Source organism: Musca vetustissima, unplaced genomic scaffold (genome assembly GCF_032173495.1).
Source record: "Musca vetustissima isolate MV318-11 ecotype Yass unplaced genomic scaffold, APGP_CSIRO_Mvet_v1 utg77436, whole genome shotgun sequence".
NCBI classification, from domain to species: Eukaryota; Metazoa; Arthropoda; class Insecta; order Diptera; family Muscidae; genus Musca; species Musca vetustissima.
In genome coordinates, this window is record NW_026877398.1 from 1 (window position 1) to 17,430 (window position 17,430).

General features: G+C 34.9%; 2 protein-coding genes across 2 annotated transcripts; both read left to right on the plus strand.

The window, feature by feature from the left end:
- The first annotated feature begins 123 nt into the window (after nucleotides 1-123).
- On the plus strand, nucleotides 124-15,240 carry LOC133321993 (uncharacterized). Its single transcript, XM_061531060.1, has 7 exons — nucleotides 124-184; nucleotides 11,396-11,467; nucleotides 11,591-12,145; nucleotides 12,225-12,373; nucleotides 12,486-12,597; nucleotides 14,884-14,981; nucleotides 15,058-15,240. Exons 1-7 carry the CDS (start codon nucleotides 130-132, stop codon nucleotides 15,238-15,240), a joined length of 1,224 nt encoding a protein of 407 aa, XP_061387044.1. The 5' UTR covers nucleotides 124-129.
- On the plus strand, nucleotides 4,602-6,119 carry LOC133321994 (arginine kinase). The gene has a single exon (XM_061531061.1). The coding sequence runs from the start codon at nucleotides 4,602-4,604 to the stop codon at nucleotides 6,117-6,119; it is 1,518 nt and encodes a 505-aa protein (XP_061387045.1).
- Nucleotides 15,241-17,430: the final 2,190 nt, after the last annotated feature.

Here is a 17,430-nt window from a genome sequence, read left to right on the forward strand (position 1 = left end):
AGTGACATTGTTATCGATTTTTTTTGTTATTGTTCGTTTAGAAAGAGATACATTTATTGTTGTTTTTTATACTATTGGAGTTTTCTAAACTAAACGACTGTGTGTAATGAATTCATATTGTAAACCAGAATGGATAATCGTCAATTCTTTAATCATATAATTAAGAATATTGACGATGTTTTTGGTAAGTTTTAGGCAGAGATGACAAATAACAAATGAGTTATTTGAGTTATGATTATAGGCGATACTTTACAGGAAATTTTAATTTTACAATAGCGTTTTTAAATTTATGACCTAATTTCAATTTGAATCACGTGATTTGTGAGTCAGTGTAAATATAATTGGCTAGTGTATGAATTGTTGTATTGACACAATTACTGATTGTTTTTGCGCGCAAATAGTGCCAACTATTGACTCATGGGAAAATTTAAATATATGGACCCATTTTATTAGCAGCTGAAGCTTTATAACTCGGAAATTAAAGCCTACAAAATGGGGAGTACGACCCTTATGTAGCGTTCCGACCATTATTTATCTGCATCTACCTTTAAATGATTCTGACATTTGTATACCCTACACAACTATGTTTTCAGGGTATTATAGCTTTGTGCAGCCCCAAGTGTTTGTAACGCCGCGAAATATTGGTCGTAGACCCACCTTTAAGTATACCGATCGTCATATCTCGACTAGCTGAGTCGATCTAGACATGTGTGTCTGTCCATCCGTCCGTCAGTCCATTATAATTTGTAAACACGATACAGGCCACAGTTATGGACCAATCTTCACGAAATTTTGCACGTAGGAAGGGTTCGGCCCAATGAAGACCCCTATCCGTCCGTCTATCCATTATAATTTGTAAACACGATGCAGGCCACAGTTATGGACCAATCTTCACGAAATTTTGCACGTAGGAAGGGTTCGGCCCAATGAAGACCCCTATTGTTTTTGGTAAAGGTCGGTTAATATTTAAGGGATGAAATGGACCAAATACTTAATTTTTGATAAAGATCGGTCAATATTTAGCGGGTCAAATGGAACCTGACTTTTGTGTGAAAAATTAAAAAAAATATATAGAGCCGAGAAGTTGATAGTATATCCAAGAGGAGTGGTTGGCCTTTAAATTGATATTGTCGTATGTACCCGGATGTGGGAATTACTCGTAAATATTTACAGGTGCTTACGTATTCAGATATTATTTGATAAATTATTACCACACTAGAGGGCGGAAATATAGCGCTGATCGCTTTGAAATGTTCCATGAGGTTCCAGTTATGGTCCAGGACAACGCCTATAATTTTCGTTGATGATCAGATAATAATTTTTTGATGAAGAGGACCGGACTTATTTTTTTTACATCACAACCCAACCCACGGTGAAGGGAATCTGTGTAAGTAATTAGAAGGGTTGGGTTAGTAAAATATTTCAGTATATGGAGGAGGTGCTATTGACCTCTAATCGGGCAAGAGGGCGCAACTATCACGAATCATTACCCAGGCTCGGAATAAAAATCTGCAGAATGATAGAGTTCTGTGGTAGTTGTGTAGGGTATCGTATGGTCGGCCCTGTCCAACTATACTGCTCCGCTCAGTGGTTAAGCTTGAATTTGATTTTTGTTTTTTTTTTTTAATTTTTCTTCTATTTTTAATCCACAATTAGAAATTTCTAATTATCACTTATAGGATTGTTGTAATCGAGAATCTGAGTAATTTCATACATATTGTGTCTAGTTTTTCGGCGAAATTTTATATAGAATTATATATGGCGGATACATATAAAACTGAAAATATTTGAACAAACTCATCATTCTAGCAATGAGTCGGTAGACCATTAAAAATTCCGTGGCAATGAAAAGATATATCCCAATCTAGACCGATTTGAACAATAGGTTAATAAGACTACGAAGCCTTGTTCAAAGCTTATAAAATAAAAAATGAGGTTATAAAAGAAAAAGTGTTCTAAATCTGAACCGATTTCAGGAAACGTAACACACATCATCCTAGACCTAGTTCATTACACTGTGCCAAATTTCGTGCAAATCGAAAGATATATAGGGACTTTGGTGCACCAAATGCATTAAATCGGGCTATATAGGAGCTATATCTAAATCTGAACATATTTTCAGGAAACTTAACACACATCATTCTAGAGCTAATTCATTACGCTGTGCTAAATTTCGTGCAAATCGATAGATATATAGGGACTTTGGTGGACCACTTACATTAAATCGGACGAAAATATATATGGGAGCTATATCTAAATCTGAACCGATTTTCTGGTAATTTAACACAGATTATTATAGACCTAATTCATAATGCTGTGCCAATTTTCGTGCAAATCGAGAGATATATAGGGACTTTTGTGCACCATTTACAATAAATCGGACTGTAATATATATGGGAGCTATATCTAAAACTGAATCGATTTTATCTAAAACTGAATCGATTTTCAGGAAACTTAACAAATTTTGTGCAAATCGAATGATATATAGGGACTTTGGTGCACCAAATACATTAAATCGGACGAAAATATATTTGGGAGCTATATCTAAATCTGAACCGATTTTCAGGAAACTTAACACACATCATTCTATATCTAATTCATTACGCTGTGCCAAATTTCGTGCAAATCGAAAGATATATAGGGACTTTGGTGCACCTTAAATCGGACGAAATATATATGGGAGCGATATCTAAATCTCAACCGATTTTTAGGAAACTTAACACACATTATTCTAGACCTAATTCATTAAGCTGTGCCAAATTTCGTGCAAATATAAAGATATATAGGGATTTTGATGCACCATTTACATTAAATCGGACGAAAATATATATGGGAGCTATATCTAAATCTGAACCGATTTTCAGGAAACTTAACACACGTCATTCTAGACCTAATTCATTGCGATGTGCCAAATTTTGTGCAAATCGAAAGATATATGGGGACTTTGGTGCACCTTAAATTGGACGAAAATATATATGGGCGCTATATCTAAATCTGAACCGTTTTTTTCCAATTTCAATAGGGTTCGTCCTTGGGCCAAATAAGTGAACTGTGTCAAAGTTCATCGAAATCGGATCATAAATGCGACCTGTACTTTGTTCACAAAAATACATGGACGGACAGACGGACATGCGTAAACCGACTCAGAAAGTGATTCTATGCATATTCCTGAAAGGAGCCATGTGCCTATCTCATTTCCTTTTGCCTGTTACAAACATATGCACAATGACATAATACCCTGTACCACAGTGTGGTGAAGGATATAAAAATGGCCGCTGTTCTCGATCCACCCTATTAAATTTTTACGTTTTTCTTGCAGAATCGTAGTCAGTGTCCTCGAAAGCCTTGTATGTGTTATTTATATATGTCATAAACCCACCTCTGTAATTATTTGCAAAAAATGGTAACCCTGGCCTTGGTGAGCGGAGCGGTATAGTCAAATGGGGCCAACCATAATACTCTACACAGCTACAACGAAATTCTATATTTCGGCTGATCTATATTCTGAGCCTGGCAATATTTCGTGATATTTGCACCCTCTTAACCGATTAAAAGTCAAAAGCTTCTGTTTCTTATGGCATATTTTCCAAATCTTGTTTTTCTGTAGTGGGCTATAGGGCGACGTGAAAAAACATTAACAAATTTAATTTTCGGTCAATTGACAATTATAATCGGCGAAAAAACGGGGCCAAATCACCCCAGAAAAACAAGATTCGGAAAATATGCCAGGATAAGAAAGAGGAGCTTTTGACTTTTATTGATTGACCGACCGAAATTTAAACTTTCATAAATATAATATGATCATCAGCGAAGCTTCGTTGACCATGATCAGACCTTCATGTAAAATTTTATAGCGATCAGTGAGACATTTCCGTCCTTTAGTGTGGTAATGGTAATACTAAACAATATAAGAATTCGTAGACACCTGTAATATTTACGTATAAAGTCCCGGTAAATATTGACCGATCTTTATGAAAAAAATCATTTTTATTCCTTGGTCCCCTTCTCCGTGTAAAACTTCGTAATGTTCTGGTCATAATTATGATCTCCAGAACATGCAGAAAAATCATTAGATCAGTATACTAACCTCTTGGACAAATGTTTTGCGGCGTTACAAACTCAGTTGGCCATACAAAGTTATAGTACCCCTACAACATAGTTGTGTATGGTATAAAAAATGCCCATAGTTCTTGAAGAAGTTAGGATTAATATTTCGTTATTTATTTTTCTAATCAATTTGTTGGCTTTATGGTGTGAATGGCACCTGGCTTTTTAATGCAGCACCTTTATTATTTTTTGTGTAAATGTGTTTTTGATGAAAGTTTATATGTGCAATTTTTTTCTATTGTAAATAAGAATTTTAATTAATTGTTTAATTTTTTGGTATTTCAAAAATTTACGAACTATCATTTTATTTTAATATTTTCCATTTATAGGGTCGCAATAAGTGTTCTCTTCTTTTATTGTTGTTCGTTCTCTTCAGTTTTCTTTGTAAATATTAAAAAAATATTTGTTATAATATGTGATGACAATAGCTGGCGTTGTGTGTATTAAAAGTTAATTTAAATCAACAATTAAACAACAAGAACAAAAATCTCAAAATGAATCCTTTATCTGCACTTCTCTGCATTCTCCTCTTCTTTTGTCTTCTTTTCACAACAAAAACTTCAATTGCAACACTTGTAACCTGTTCGTCCGATCGTCCAAAACCACAAAAATGCAAAACCAAAAACAAAACCGTTATTTATTATGGCCCATCCCCCACCTTAGTACCCGACGATTTGCACAGTTCGAGGCGTGTGTTGCAGGATGGCGATATTCAACGTACCCTGGATCGTTGTTTTAGTGTGATACAGGAATCGAGCAAGGTGTGGAGTGGTGCTACGGCATCCGCCTTGGCCCAGAAGAAACCATTGTCGGAAAATAATTCCCTACAACTTGCCGTAACGGGATATTTGAGTCGTTTCCTTAAACCTTCGGTATATGAGAAAATAAAGAAACGCCAGACACGCTTGGATCATAATCTCTTCGATGTCATCTGGCCGGCACTGAGGAAGACTTCGAAAGAACGACATTTGGAGGAGGATATTAATTGTGGTATAATAGCACCTGACTTCGATGTCTATGTGGTGTATCAGGAATTTTTGGTGCCATTGATTAAGGATATGCACTGCATGTCTGTCACCTCCGATTTTAAGCCACATCCTCGCATTGCCTATTTCCCAATGCAGAATGGTGAACGTCTGAACACAGCCTATTTTGTATTTGAAGATGATTCCAATTTGGTGGTCCGTTGTCTGGTTGAATGTTCTAGAAATTTAGATACCTTTGAGCTACCACTGAACTTGACCATTGGGCAAATTGAACAGGCGGAACGTCTGATGATGGCTAAAATATTTACCAATGAATTTATAGAGGCCATTGATGAAGAGGAACCGGGTAGTTATTATACCCTAACAGAAGTCCTTGAAGATAATTCCGAGGTTTACGATATGCTCAACTCACATGGACTTCTCATACCTTTGCTCGATCAAAAAGATGAAGTTCAGCAAGCGGAATCGATTGCCTTTAATGGCTCCTTGTGGCCATATGGTCGTGGTGTCTATGTCAGTGCCTCCAACAATATGGCCTTGTGGTTAAATTGCCAAGAACATTTACGCATAATATCCACCACCACATCCAAAGATGCTGCTGATATTGGTTCAGTCTATACCCGAGTTGGACGATGTATATCATTTCTCGAGCAGCAATTGCACTTCAAAGAAAGCTATCTACTTGGCTATTTACAATCTCGACCATCCTATTTGGGTACCGGCCTAAAAATGACCACAATTGTCCGTTTGCCAAATCTCATGAAAGAAATGGACAATTTACGTCATCTATGCTCCGTACGAGGGCTGGCCCTCACCACCAATCGTCAATCGAAATTGAGTGTACGCCTGATAAATATGCAGTCTATGGGTTCCGTGGAACACATACTCTTCCAGGATTTTTGTACGGCTGTAACGAACATCCTGTCGCTGGAAAAGGATATGTCGCTGACAAATTCCAAACACATTGCCTCAATGTTGGTGAAAATATTTCGTCGTAAGAAAAATAGTTTAGCTGATCGCCACTAAATGCCAATTGATTTGATGTGATGACCACCTACTCTCCCCAATCCCCATAAAAATTTGCTTAAACAACTCCATCCCCACATTAACTCTGAAGCCAAAATAAAAAAGAGATGTGTAAATACAACTAAAATAAAACCATCACTCAAAAAAGAAAACTGTATTATACAATTAAATGAAAAGAAAAAACTGTGTCCTCTATTATCTCCCTGCTTTTTGTTCCTGATTTTTTTGTTGTCAACAAAAGCAAAAAACCACAAAACCTACCAAAAATTTCATATGGATTCGTAAGTTTCATTTTTCAATTTCTTCTTTTAAATATTTGATGTTCGTTTCGTTTTTTTTGATTTCATGTCTTGTCTAAAAGATTTCCTTTTGAGTTGCTTTTACATAATTATGTAGATCATTTTTATTTCCTACTGTCCGTACATATATTTTCAAAATGCACATTTATGAGATAATATATATTAAGTCGAAGATGATGTATAAATATTATATCCTTACTTTAAATAGTATATCCTAAATAAAAATCCTTTTTCCGACGTCGTAGGTCAGCTCTTTGTGGGATCTGAGAAAATTTTGATTTATGCTAGCTCATACCATACCTACGAACATATGGAATTTCGTTAGTGACAAAGCCTCTTCTAAAATTGTTTCGGTCCCGTTCAATATGGAGAAACAAAATAAGCATTTACGGCATGTTATGCTTCATTGCTTAAAAAAAGCAATAGTACAAAGCACACTGCAGTCAGGATTTGCACCGTTTGTACGACGACCATTAGGACCGTCCGCAATTGGTTTGAGAAATTTAGAGCCTGCAATTTTGATTTGCAAGACGAAGACTGGCGAACCGACGAAGAGTCGTTTTCCATCACGACAACGCAAGACCACATGTTACAATGGTCGTGAGACAAAAATATTACAGTTGGATTGGGACGTTAAACCTCATCCTCCGTACTCCGCAGACATTGCTCCTTCCGATTATTACTTGTTCCTCTCTTTAAAAAATTCTCTCGGTGATAAATCATTCAAATCCATAAGCGAAATCCTATTAATTCAAGGGGTTTTTTTTTAATTTTTTGTACTTTATATCTAATATTGTTCTCAAAATATATATGTACTATAAGATGGGGAAAGGAACGAAAGAAAGAGGTTTCGGGGGACACTCTTAAATTAATTTTGTGTCAAACAAAAAGTTTTTTTTGAATGGAAATTTTTCATATTGAAAATGTGGACACGACCAAAATGAAATCCTATAAAAGACCTGATTAATTAAAAAGAGCGGTGGTTCTAGTCTGTAGTAATCCTGCAGGTCTTTCTATAAACGACCAGACCAGATAAACGACCTTCGACTATAAAATATATTATGTCTTATTTGTGTGTAACATGCTGTAGGAAAAAAGCTAGACCTCCTGTTACTTTTGAGGACACTTATAGATTCACTTTTTGGAATAGATTAAGTATGACCAGACGACCGTATATTATATTTTTGAAAACAGGGTGATCAGTGATGTATAGAGACTTAAATTAGGTATGCCAAGTTTTTTATACCGCCTATCACAAGGTGGAGTGAATATTAAATTTGTCATTTCATTTGTAGCACATCGAAATATTCACCTGAGACCGAGCAAGTCTATATATTCCTGATAGAAATAAAATTCAGTACCAATTTAGCTATGTCCGTCTATATCTTGATAGAGCAACATTTAAGATAGATCTTTAAAAACTTGGACATATATCACAACAACTCCTCAGATGTTTAGTATTTTAGGTTAGTCCCCATATAACGGTATTCTCCAATATATGACATTTTGAAGCTTCTATGCAGATTTTTAATGTTCCCAACTGTAGTTTGGTATTTTGGTTTCTCACTTGGAAGACAATAGTTTTACTAAAATAGGGTAGCCCCCATATAAGGCTGCTTTCCAAATTTTGGCCTTTTCGGGAGTTTTGACAAAAAACTTATTTCCAGAAATTATTCAGTATACAAATGCCTTGTCGCATACGAATGATCCGTTTAATTTTTTGCAAATGGTGTTCTTATCCCAGTTTTCTAACCAGAGTGTCTGTTATTTGGAACAGTATTTTTTCAGAAGACGAACAGCCTGCAACCATATAATGCAATATCATAGTCCTCATATGAAGGTCCCGACTGTTTTAAGAAAGTTCGGTCGATCATAAAAACGATATTATTTGTTTTTAAATCCGCCCAGATTTTTATATAGCACTTATATATAATATATAGAAAACCAGTAGGCCTATTCTGTAACGTTTTACCAACATTCGATATTGTTTATTTTACAACTATTTCATTTGTTTGTTTTATTGTTTTTAGAATAACAAAAGAAGTTTAAACAATATCGAATGCTTTTAAAAGCTACCGAATAGGCTTACAGAATGTCTTTTCTGATAGCAGGCAACCAAAAGGTATTCTCACATTAAAATTGGGAGAGCTCTTGCTTTCAAATATTAACAGTTATTTATTTTAATTCAATAGTGATCCGTTTCTTTTTGTGGTCTTTTTCGGAAGAAGACAAGAAGGATTTCTTCTATAAAATACAGAGATAACTTATTCTTTGTAAGACAAGGAGGAGACATTTTAAGAGAAGGAAAATAAAGGATCTCCCATAATTTAATATGGTTATGCTTTAGATATTTACGAAATGACCTTGATATTTTAATATATCGGTCCACGTTTTGATATCTGCCCCATATAAAGGTACCGTGTAAATGCAACCATTCTAAATATAGACATAGCATCGATATAAATGTCCGCCTAATTTACACATTTTGAATGTTTTTACACATTTTGAAAGATCGTTTCAAAACGAAGTGGATGTAACATGCATTCCGTGGGTACAATATCTCCTAACATTTTTAATATATGTTATTTGTGGCGGATGGTATGCAAATTTCGACCTGGAACTTAACGATATTAAAAAAAATTGTAAACTCGTAAAGAATGAGCTTATGTATGGAACAAGATATCATGCAGATGGCCGATTTTCCCGATACATACGCACCCTTTTATTGAAATTTTCAATGACCGTTTTGCATAAATGTTGCGATATTTAATTTATTCAGCGTCAAACTTTCTTTTTCTGTCTTGAGTCATCATCGACTTATTCGCGTAAACCTTTGACTTTAAAAACCCCCGAAGAAAAAATTCGAAATGTGTTAAATCGATCTGGGCGGTCAATTTTGATCTCCAAAGCGTGAAATAATACAACCGGGAAATGACAGATGCAGCAATTGGATTGTTTATCTAACTCTATGATATGTGACGTCGTCTTGTTGAATCTATACAAAATCCATTATCACTGAAGATCGGCAAAATCGGATCGGATTTTATCGGCAAAATCAGCATTTTCATGTTATCTCTGCAATAACCAATTAATCAACTCTATTCGCTGTCCATAGCCATTTAACCTAACTTCGTATTAGCAAAAAATAACAATATTTCAAATAATCACACTTCGAATGGAGGCAACTTTAAAATTGCGTTCTAGTTGGGACACCCTTTATATGAATCCCAATGTTGGATATCAATTTCTATAAGAAATAAATTCATACTATCCTACTACACTCAGGCGTATGATAGTATGAAGGATATGGTTACTGGAAACCAGATAGGTATAAACTTTCATATAACCTGCAAGTGTCTGGTACCGTTATTTTAGAAAAAAAACTTCAAATATTTCCTTTTTAAAAAATTTAACAAAAAATACTGAATTTGCCATAAAAATTATAGGCGATTAAAATAGATGTTAAACCAGTAAGGAAAGTAGTAAAGTCGGACGGGGCCGACTATATGATACCCTTCACCACTTTGAGCATATTCAACAGATGAAATAGAAGCTATATCTAAATCTGAACCGATTTCAACGATTTCAGGAAACTTAACACACATCATTCCAGACCTCATCCATAACGCAGTGCCAAATTTCGTGCAAATCGAAAGATATATAGGGACTTTGGTAGACCATTTACATTAAATCGGACGAAAATATATATAGGAGCTATATCTAAATCTGAACCGATTTTCAGGAAACTTAACACACACCATTCTATAACTAATTCATTACGCTGTGCCAACTTTGGTGCAAATCGAAAGATATATAGGGACATTGGTGCACCATTCAGATTAAATCGGATGAAAATATATATGGGAGCTATATCTAAATCTGGACCGATTTTCAGGAAACTTAACACACACCATTATATTCCTAATTGATTACGATGTGCCAAATTTCGTGCAAATCGAAAGATATATAGGGACTTTGGTGCACCATTTAAATTAAATCGGACGAAAATATATATGGGAGCTATATCTAAATCTGAACCGATTTTCAGGAAACTTAACACACATCATTCTATACCTAATTCAGTACGCTATGCCAAATTTCGTGGAAATCGAAAGATATATAGGTACTTTGGTGCCACGTTTACCTTAAATCGGACGAAAATATATATGGGAGCTATATCTAAATCTGAACCGATTTTCACGAAACTCAGCACACACCATTATGGACCTAATTCAGTACACTATGCCAAATTTCGTGCAAATCGAATGATATATAGGTACTTTGGTGCCTATATCGGGCGAAAATATATATGGGAGCTATATCTAAATCTGACCCGATTTTCACGAAACTCAGCACACATCATTTTGGACCTCATTCAGTACGCTATGCCAAATTTCGTGCAAATCGAATGATATATAGGTACTTTGGTGCCTATATCGGGTGAAAATATATATGGGAGCTATATCTAAATCTGAACCGATTTTTCCCAATTTCAATAGGGTTCGTCATTGGGCCAAATAAGTGACCTATGCCAAATTTCATCCAAATCGGATCAAAAATGCGACCTGTACTTTGTTCACAAAAATACATGGACGGACAGACGGACGGACGGACAGACGGACGGACAGACGGACATGCGTAAATCGACTCAGAAAGTGATTCTATGCATATTCTCAAAAGGAACCATGTGCCTATCTCGTTTCCTTTTGCCTGTTACAAACATATGCACAAAGACATAATACCCTGTACCACAGTGTGGTGAAGGGTATAAAAAGGGGGATTTCAGTTACAATCTGTTAGTATTTTCAATTTTTTTTTATTAAAAATAATAACTAAATCCAGTATACACATTAAACTATGTTTTTGTAGGATTATCAGCTTCTTAATGCTTTATTAGTTGCATTAATTTGTAGTGTTAAAGATATTATGAAACCCCATTTTTTGATAATTTTTATTAAATGTCTTCTCTTATTTTAGGTAAAATAGAAAATCACAGCTGTGAAGAAAATCCCATATTTAAAACAGAGCAAGGCAAATATTTAGCAGAAAGTGAGTAAAAAATATATCAAATGTTATTGGTATAATAGTTTTTATGAGTTTACCCGGCACATATAAAGCCGAATCGGTAAATATTTAAAAATTCTAATTTTTTAATCACGATTTCTTCAACAGACCTAGCAGATCCCTTGATCAAAGCTTTAACACAAGTTGCACAAAAACGCCCACAAGATCCCCTACAATATTTGACAAATTACCTGCAAACATTTGTGGCACAGCGTAATACAAACGGACGCACAGTAGTACAGGCGGCTATCCATTCAGGCAGTAGTCACACCGATTCAACAGCCCTGGCGGTCAATTCAGAAAATGATTCCCCCGAAGAAAAACAAATTATTCCAACATCGCGAATGAATGGTCACGTGACGCACGATAAATCAGAGGATATAGAAACCGAACAACAACTTGACGATGATGATACTGATGAAGCTGAAGCTGCATTATCCAAACGTCTAGAAGAACGAGATGAACATGGCCAGAGTATGTTACATTTTGCCAGTGCTCGATCACATCGTCGTGGTGGTCTGCTACAATTAATTGAGGAATCGAAAGTCGATATAACATATCGTGATGAGTTGTATCGAACGGCTCGAGATGTTGCATTGCAGGCGAATCAAGTCGTCAATGCCAAGGATATTGATCGTTATTTGATATCGTTGGCAGTTGTTGGTAGGAATTTGAAAGGGATTATTTGTGGAATATGTATTTTTCTAATGGGGTTTTTATGGTTTTTTGTTTCTGTGATTAGGTGATGTAAAACCCTTCGAGTATTTTGCCATTGCCGGATATGATCACATCATTGACGTTATGGATGATGACAAGACAATTATTGAAGTAGCCGAGACGAAGGGTCACACGGAATTGGCAACTTACTTACGTACAATACGTCCTATGGAGGTAAGGGATTTCGATTTAATTATTTTTGTCATAGAAAAGGAATGCAAGAAAAAAAATTGTTTAAATTTTTAATCGATAATGTTTTATTTAATAAATTGTTATTATCCCATAGGAAATGCGCGAAGAACTTCATCAAATGATTCGTGATCATAAAGTGGATCGAGTTAAAGAAATTGTGGCTGGACCAGAAGGCAAATGGTTATTAATGGCTAGAAATTATTATGGTAAGAATACTTTACAGCTGGATTCGGAAGTAAAAAATCTACTATTCCACAAGATTCAGATTTATACCCACTATGTTGTATTAAGTTTGGGTGTAGACGAAATCCTCAGAACTTGGTGATGTTAGGTTAATGGACCAAAAATCTTAGGCAGCAAACAAGATCTGGGCAAGGATTAACCCTGGATAGGTCAATAATCAGCGTCAATGATGAAGTTCGTTAAAAAAGTCAGTAAGGAAAGTAGTAAAGTCGGACTGGACGGACTAACATCAATCCGAACATATGCCATCCTGCAATTTATGTTAAATTTCATTTCATTCGGGCAGATTTGGAGTTGTTTGCGCACAATGGGACAAATTTATGTAAATCGATTTAAAGCAAACTTGATAAACGCTATTTGGTATGCCGTGCTGTATCGCAATCACACAACCGTTCGAAATATATGCTATGTCTGCATCTGCACCAAAACGCAACAACGTCATTCTAGTCTCAATTTGATACGTTGTGCAAAATTTCGTGTCAATCGGACAAACATAGGAGTTTGGTGCACCATTTACATTTATTCGGACGAAAATATATATGAGAGCTATATCTAAATCTTAACCGATTTTCACGAAACATAACAACCATCATCCTAGACTTAATTCTACAATTCTATTTACATAAAATCGGACGAAACTATATATGGGAGCTATATGTAAATCTGAACCGATTTCAACAAAACTTCGCATGCATTTATCAGTGCCTAATTCAGTACTCTGTGCAAAATGTTGTCTCAGTCGGACCAATATTGGTAGTTTAGTCGATAATATACATAAAATCGAATGGAACTATACATGGTAGCTATATCTGAGCCTATTTTCTCCCATTTCAATAGAGTTCGTCCTTGGACCAAATAAGTGACCTGCGCCAAATTTCATCCAAATAAATAAACGCGACCTGTACTTTATTCACAAAAATACATGGTCGGACGGACGGTCAGACGGGCATGCATAAATCGACTCCGAAAGTGATTCTATGCATATTCTCAAAAGGAACCATGTACCTATCTCGATTCATTTTGACTGTTACAAACATATACACAATGACATAATACCCTGTACCACAGTGTGGTGAAGGTTATACAAAACGGTAGTTGTGTCACAGAACATTGAATTTTAAAGAAAAGTTTCAGTAGAATTCCGCTCATGGATTTGATTTTTATGCCGAACACAACTATGTTGTCAGGTTATTCTAGCTTTGTGCAGCCCCAAGAGTTTGTAACGCCGCGAAATATTGGTCCTAAACCCACCTTTAAGTATACGGATCGTCATATCTCGACTAGCTGAGTCGATCTAGACATGTGTGTCCGTCCGTCCGCCCGTCTGTCCATTATAATTGTAAACACGATACAGGCAACAGTTATGGGCCAATCTTCACGAAATTTTGAACATTTATTAAGGGTTCGGCCCAATTAAGATCCCTATTTTTTTGGTAAAGATCGGTTAATATTTAGGGGATGAAATGGAACAAATACTTAAACATCTAGAATTTTTACATGGAGAAGGGGACTGGGCCAAAGAATAAGCATGCCTTTTTTGATAACGATCGGTCAATATTTAGCGGGTTAAATGGACCCTTACTTTTGTGTGAAAAATTACAAAATTTGTATTCTGGGGCGTATATACTTGCTCCTGAAGGACATATTCCCGAGAAGTTGATAGTATATCCAAGAGGAGTGGTTGACCTTCAAATTGATACCAATTATATGGATGTATGTGCTCTGATGTGGGAATTACACGTAAATATTTACAGGTGCTTACGTATTCAGATATTTTTTATTAAACCATTACCACACTAGAAATATATCGCGGATCGCTTTGAAATCTTCCATGAGGTTCCAGTTATGGTCAAGGACAACGCCTATAATTTTCGTTGATGATCAGATAATAATTTTTGGATGAAATCGACCGAAAACTTATTTCTTTTTTTTTTTTTTGATTCTACAATTATAAGCCGAATATCACAACATAACCACGGTGGGGGGAATCTGGATAAGTAATTACAAGGGTTGTACTGAACATTAGTAATATTCGGAAAATATGTCAGTGTATGGAAGAGGTGCTATTGACCTCTAATCGGGAAAGAGGTTGCAACTATCTCGAAATAGTTGTGGTAGTTGTGTAGGGTATCGTATGGTCGGCCCCGTCCGACTATACTGTTCCGCTCACTGGGTTTCTTTTGTTTCTGATGTACACTTTCTTATTTTGTTTCAATTGTAAACTATTCCCTTAATTTTCTTTACAACAGGAAGAACAGCCCTCCATATAGCCATATTAAAAGAAGACGAAGAACTGGTGGAACATTTCGTCAAAATCTGTCCGGAGGCTTTAAAGATTGGTGATAATGTAAGCATATAGTATTTTACAATATTTCTTAAATTTCCTCGATGTAATAATAATTTTTAAACTCTTCTCCAAATAGTTGGAACGTTCACCCCTACACTATGCCATGGGTACGAATTTGGTCGAAAGCATTAGTCGAATACTGATACAAAATGGAGCTAAGCGTACAAATAAGGATTTAAAGGGTCGTCAACCGAGTTATTATTTTATGAACAAAGCTGATATTTTGCGTTTGCAAGAGGAGGAGGATGAAAGTCGTTAACGTGCATCAGAAAAGTTTACAGTCACATATTCACATATTCATACAGTCACATTTTATTTTTATTTTTTAATATAAATGTTCGTCTTAAACAGCACCTTGTATTGTTGCCTAATAATTTTGTCATTAAATACTGAATTAATGAATTTTAATTATATATACAAATAAGTATTATGTTTAAGATTAAAACAAATTGTAGTGTCAAATGTTTAGTCAGTAAGAAAACGATAATAGTTAAGTGCACATATATATGTAAATCTGTCATGGTTTCTTTAAGGTTTTATTCTCAAATCAAGTGCCTTATCAAAGAATTGAATGAAAAAAATGTGGCAACTTTTAAGCACACCTCAAATAATAATTAAGTGCCTTCTTTTGAAAAAAGAAAATATTAAAAATTACTTTAAAATATTTCAAAATTTAAGATATAAACAAAATTCACAACGAATTTATTTATTTATAATTTGGAACATATATATTTCTTTAATTTATGTAACTATAAATAATTAAAAAGAAACATATTATATTTATTTAAGAAAGTCAAATAAAATAAAGTAAATGGATTGGAATTTATTTGAAATTTGATATTTAGGATAAGAGTGGGATACAATGTATGGTAACATGTTATTTCATAACAATTCGTTTTGAAACAGAATTATAATTTAAAATGTATTTATATATAGAGAATTAAAGCATGATGATATGGCGGTGTTTTTGAAAATTTTACGGAGTGCACTAAAAGGTAAAGAAATTAATAATTCCAATAACCAACAGCCAGATAAAAGTGGTGAATATAGAACCTTTAAATTTGGTATGGGGGTTAGTAATAGACCAGACGAAACAGGTGTACATAGAATATTGGGGCGTAGGCCTAGTTTGTGAAAGTTCGTGCAAAATGATACGAAAGTTACAAAAATGGTTATCAATGCTCAGACGCATGGGCTGATAGTTGGGGGAAAATAAATCCATTATTTTTAGGCAGATGGCTGTGCTGATAGATTTCTCCTAAAGTATCGATCAAACAATTTCAGATTTATTCTAGTAGTAAAAAAATAATTTTGCTGTCTTTTGTATGGTGCATTCAGTTGTAAAGTTACAGGGTGTTAAAAATGGAATTGAATAAAGAGAAACTTTAAACAATTTACAAAAAAAAAAAAAAGAAAAAACAGAAAGGAAAGTAGTAAAGTCGGACTGGGCCGACTATATGATACTCTTCACCACTTTGGATATATTCTACATATCGCTCATTTGGTGCAAGAGAGGCATAACTAAAACAACGTGATATTCGAGTTAATGAAGCACGATTGTTCGCTATAATAGACCTCATGTTGTGTAAAAAATGCATATCAATATCTCTTACACACTCTAATTGAGAAGCTGTAGATGTTCCTCTGTCCCATATAAAGTGTGAGTAAATCGAAAACTTTAAACGCATTTTCTGCAAAATCGTGTCTTTTGAGTTATGCCTTGCAGCAAATGTCTTGCAGCAAATGAGCGATATGTATCCTAACATTTTCATGTCAATGTTCGAATGTTGAACAAATTTAAATATGTGATCCTTTTCTATAAGTGAACCTACTAACATCATGCTAAATTTCATTTCATTTGGGCAGATTTAGAATCGTTTTCGTACAATGGGACAAATTTATGCAGAGCGATTTATAGCCCACTTGATTCACGGTATTCGGTATGTCGCACTGTTCAAAATTTAATCTTAATCAGACACCCGTTCGAAATATATATGGAAAATATATATGCAAAAAAAATGCAATAACGTAATTCTAGTCTCAATTTGATACGATGTTCAAAATATCGTGTCAATCGGATAAATATTAGGAGTTCGGTGCACCATTTACCTAAAATCGGACGAAAATGTATATGTCGGAGATATATCTAAAACTGGACCGATTTCAATGAAACTTGCCAAAGATTAATTTTTATTAATTTCAGAACATTGTACAAAATTTTTGCTAATCGGAAAAACTTTGGGTCTTTGGTATACTATTTACATCATTCTAGACTCAATTCAGTACGCTATGACAAATTTCGTGCAAATCAAAGAATATATTGGAATAGTTACCTAAAATCGGACGAAAATATATATGGGAGCTATATCTAAATCTGAAACCGAAATTTAACTATATACCTTAAATCGGACGAAAATATATATGGGAGCTATATCTGAATCTGAACCGA

What these genes read in the sequence shown, in the direction of transcription:
- LOC133321993 (XM_061531060.1), top strand. Translation starts at nt 130, where the DNA reads ATGGATAATCGTCAATTCTTTAATCATATAATTAAGAATATTGACGAT. An exon ending in GAATATTGACGATGTTTTTG is followed by an intron (nt 185 to 11,395) that starts GTAAGTTTTAGG and finishes CTCTTATTTTAG; the next exon opens with GTAAAATAGAAAATCACAGC. An exon ending in CTTTAAAGATTGGTGATAAT is followed by an intron (nt 14,982 to 15,057) that starts GTAAGCATATAG and finishes TTCTCCAAATAG; the next exon opens with TTGGAACGTTCACCCCTACA.
- LOC133321994 (XM_061531061.1), top strand. Translation starts at nt 4,602, where the DNA reads ATGAATCCTTTATCTGCACTTCTCTGCATTCTCCTCTTCTTTTGTCTT.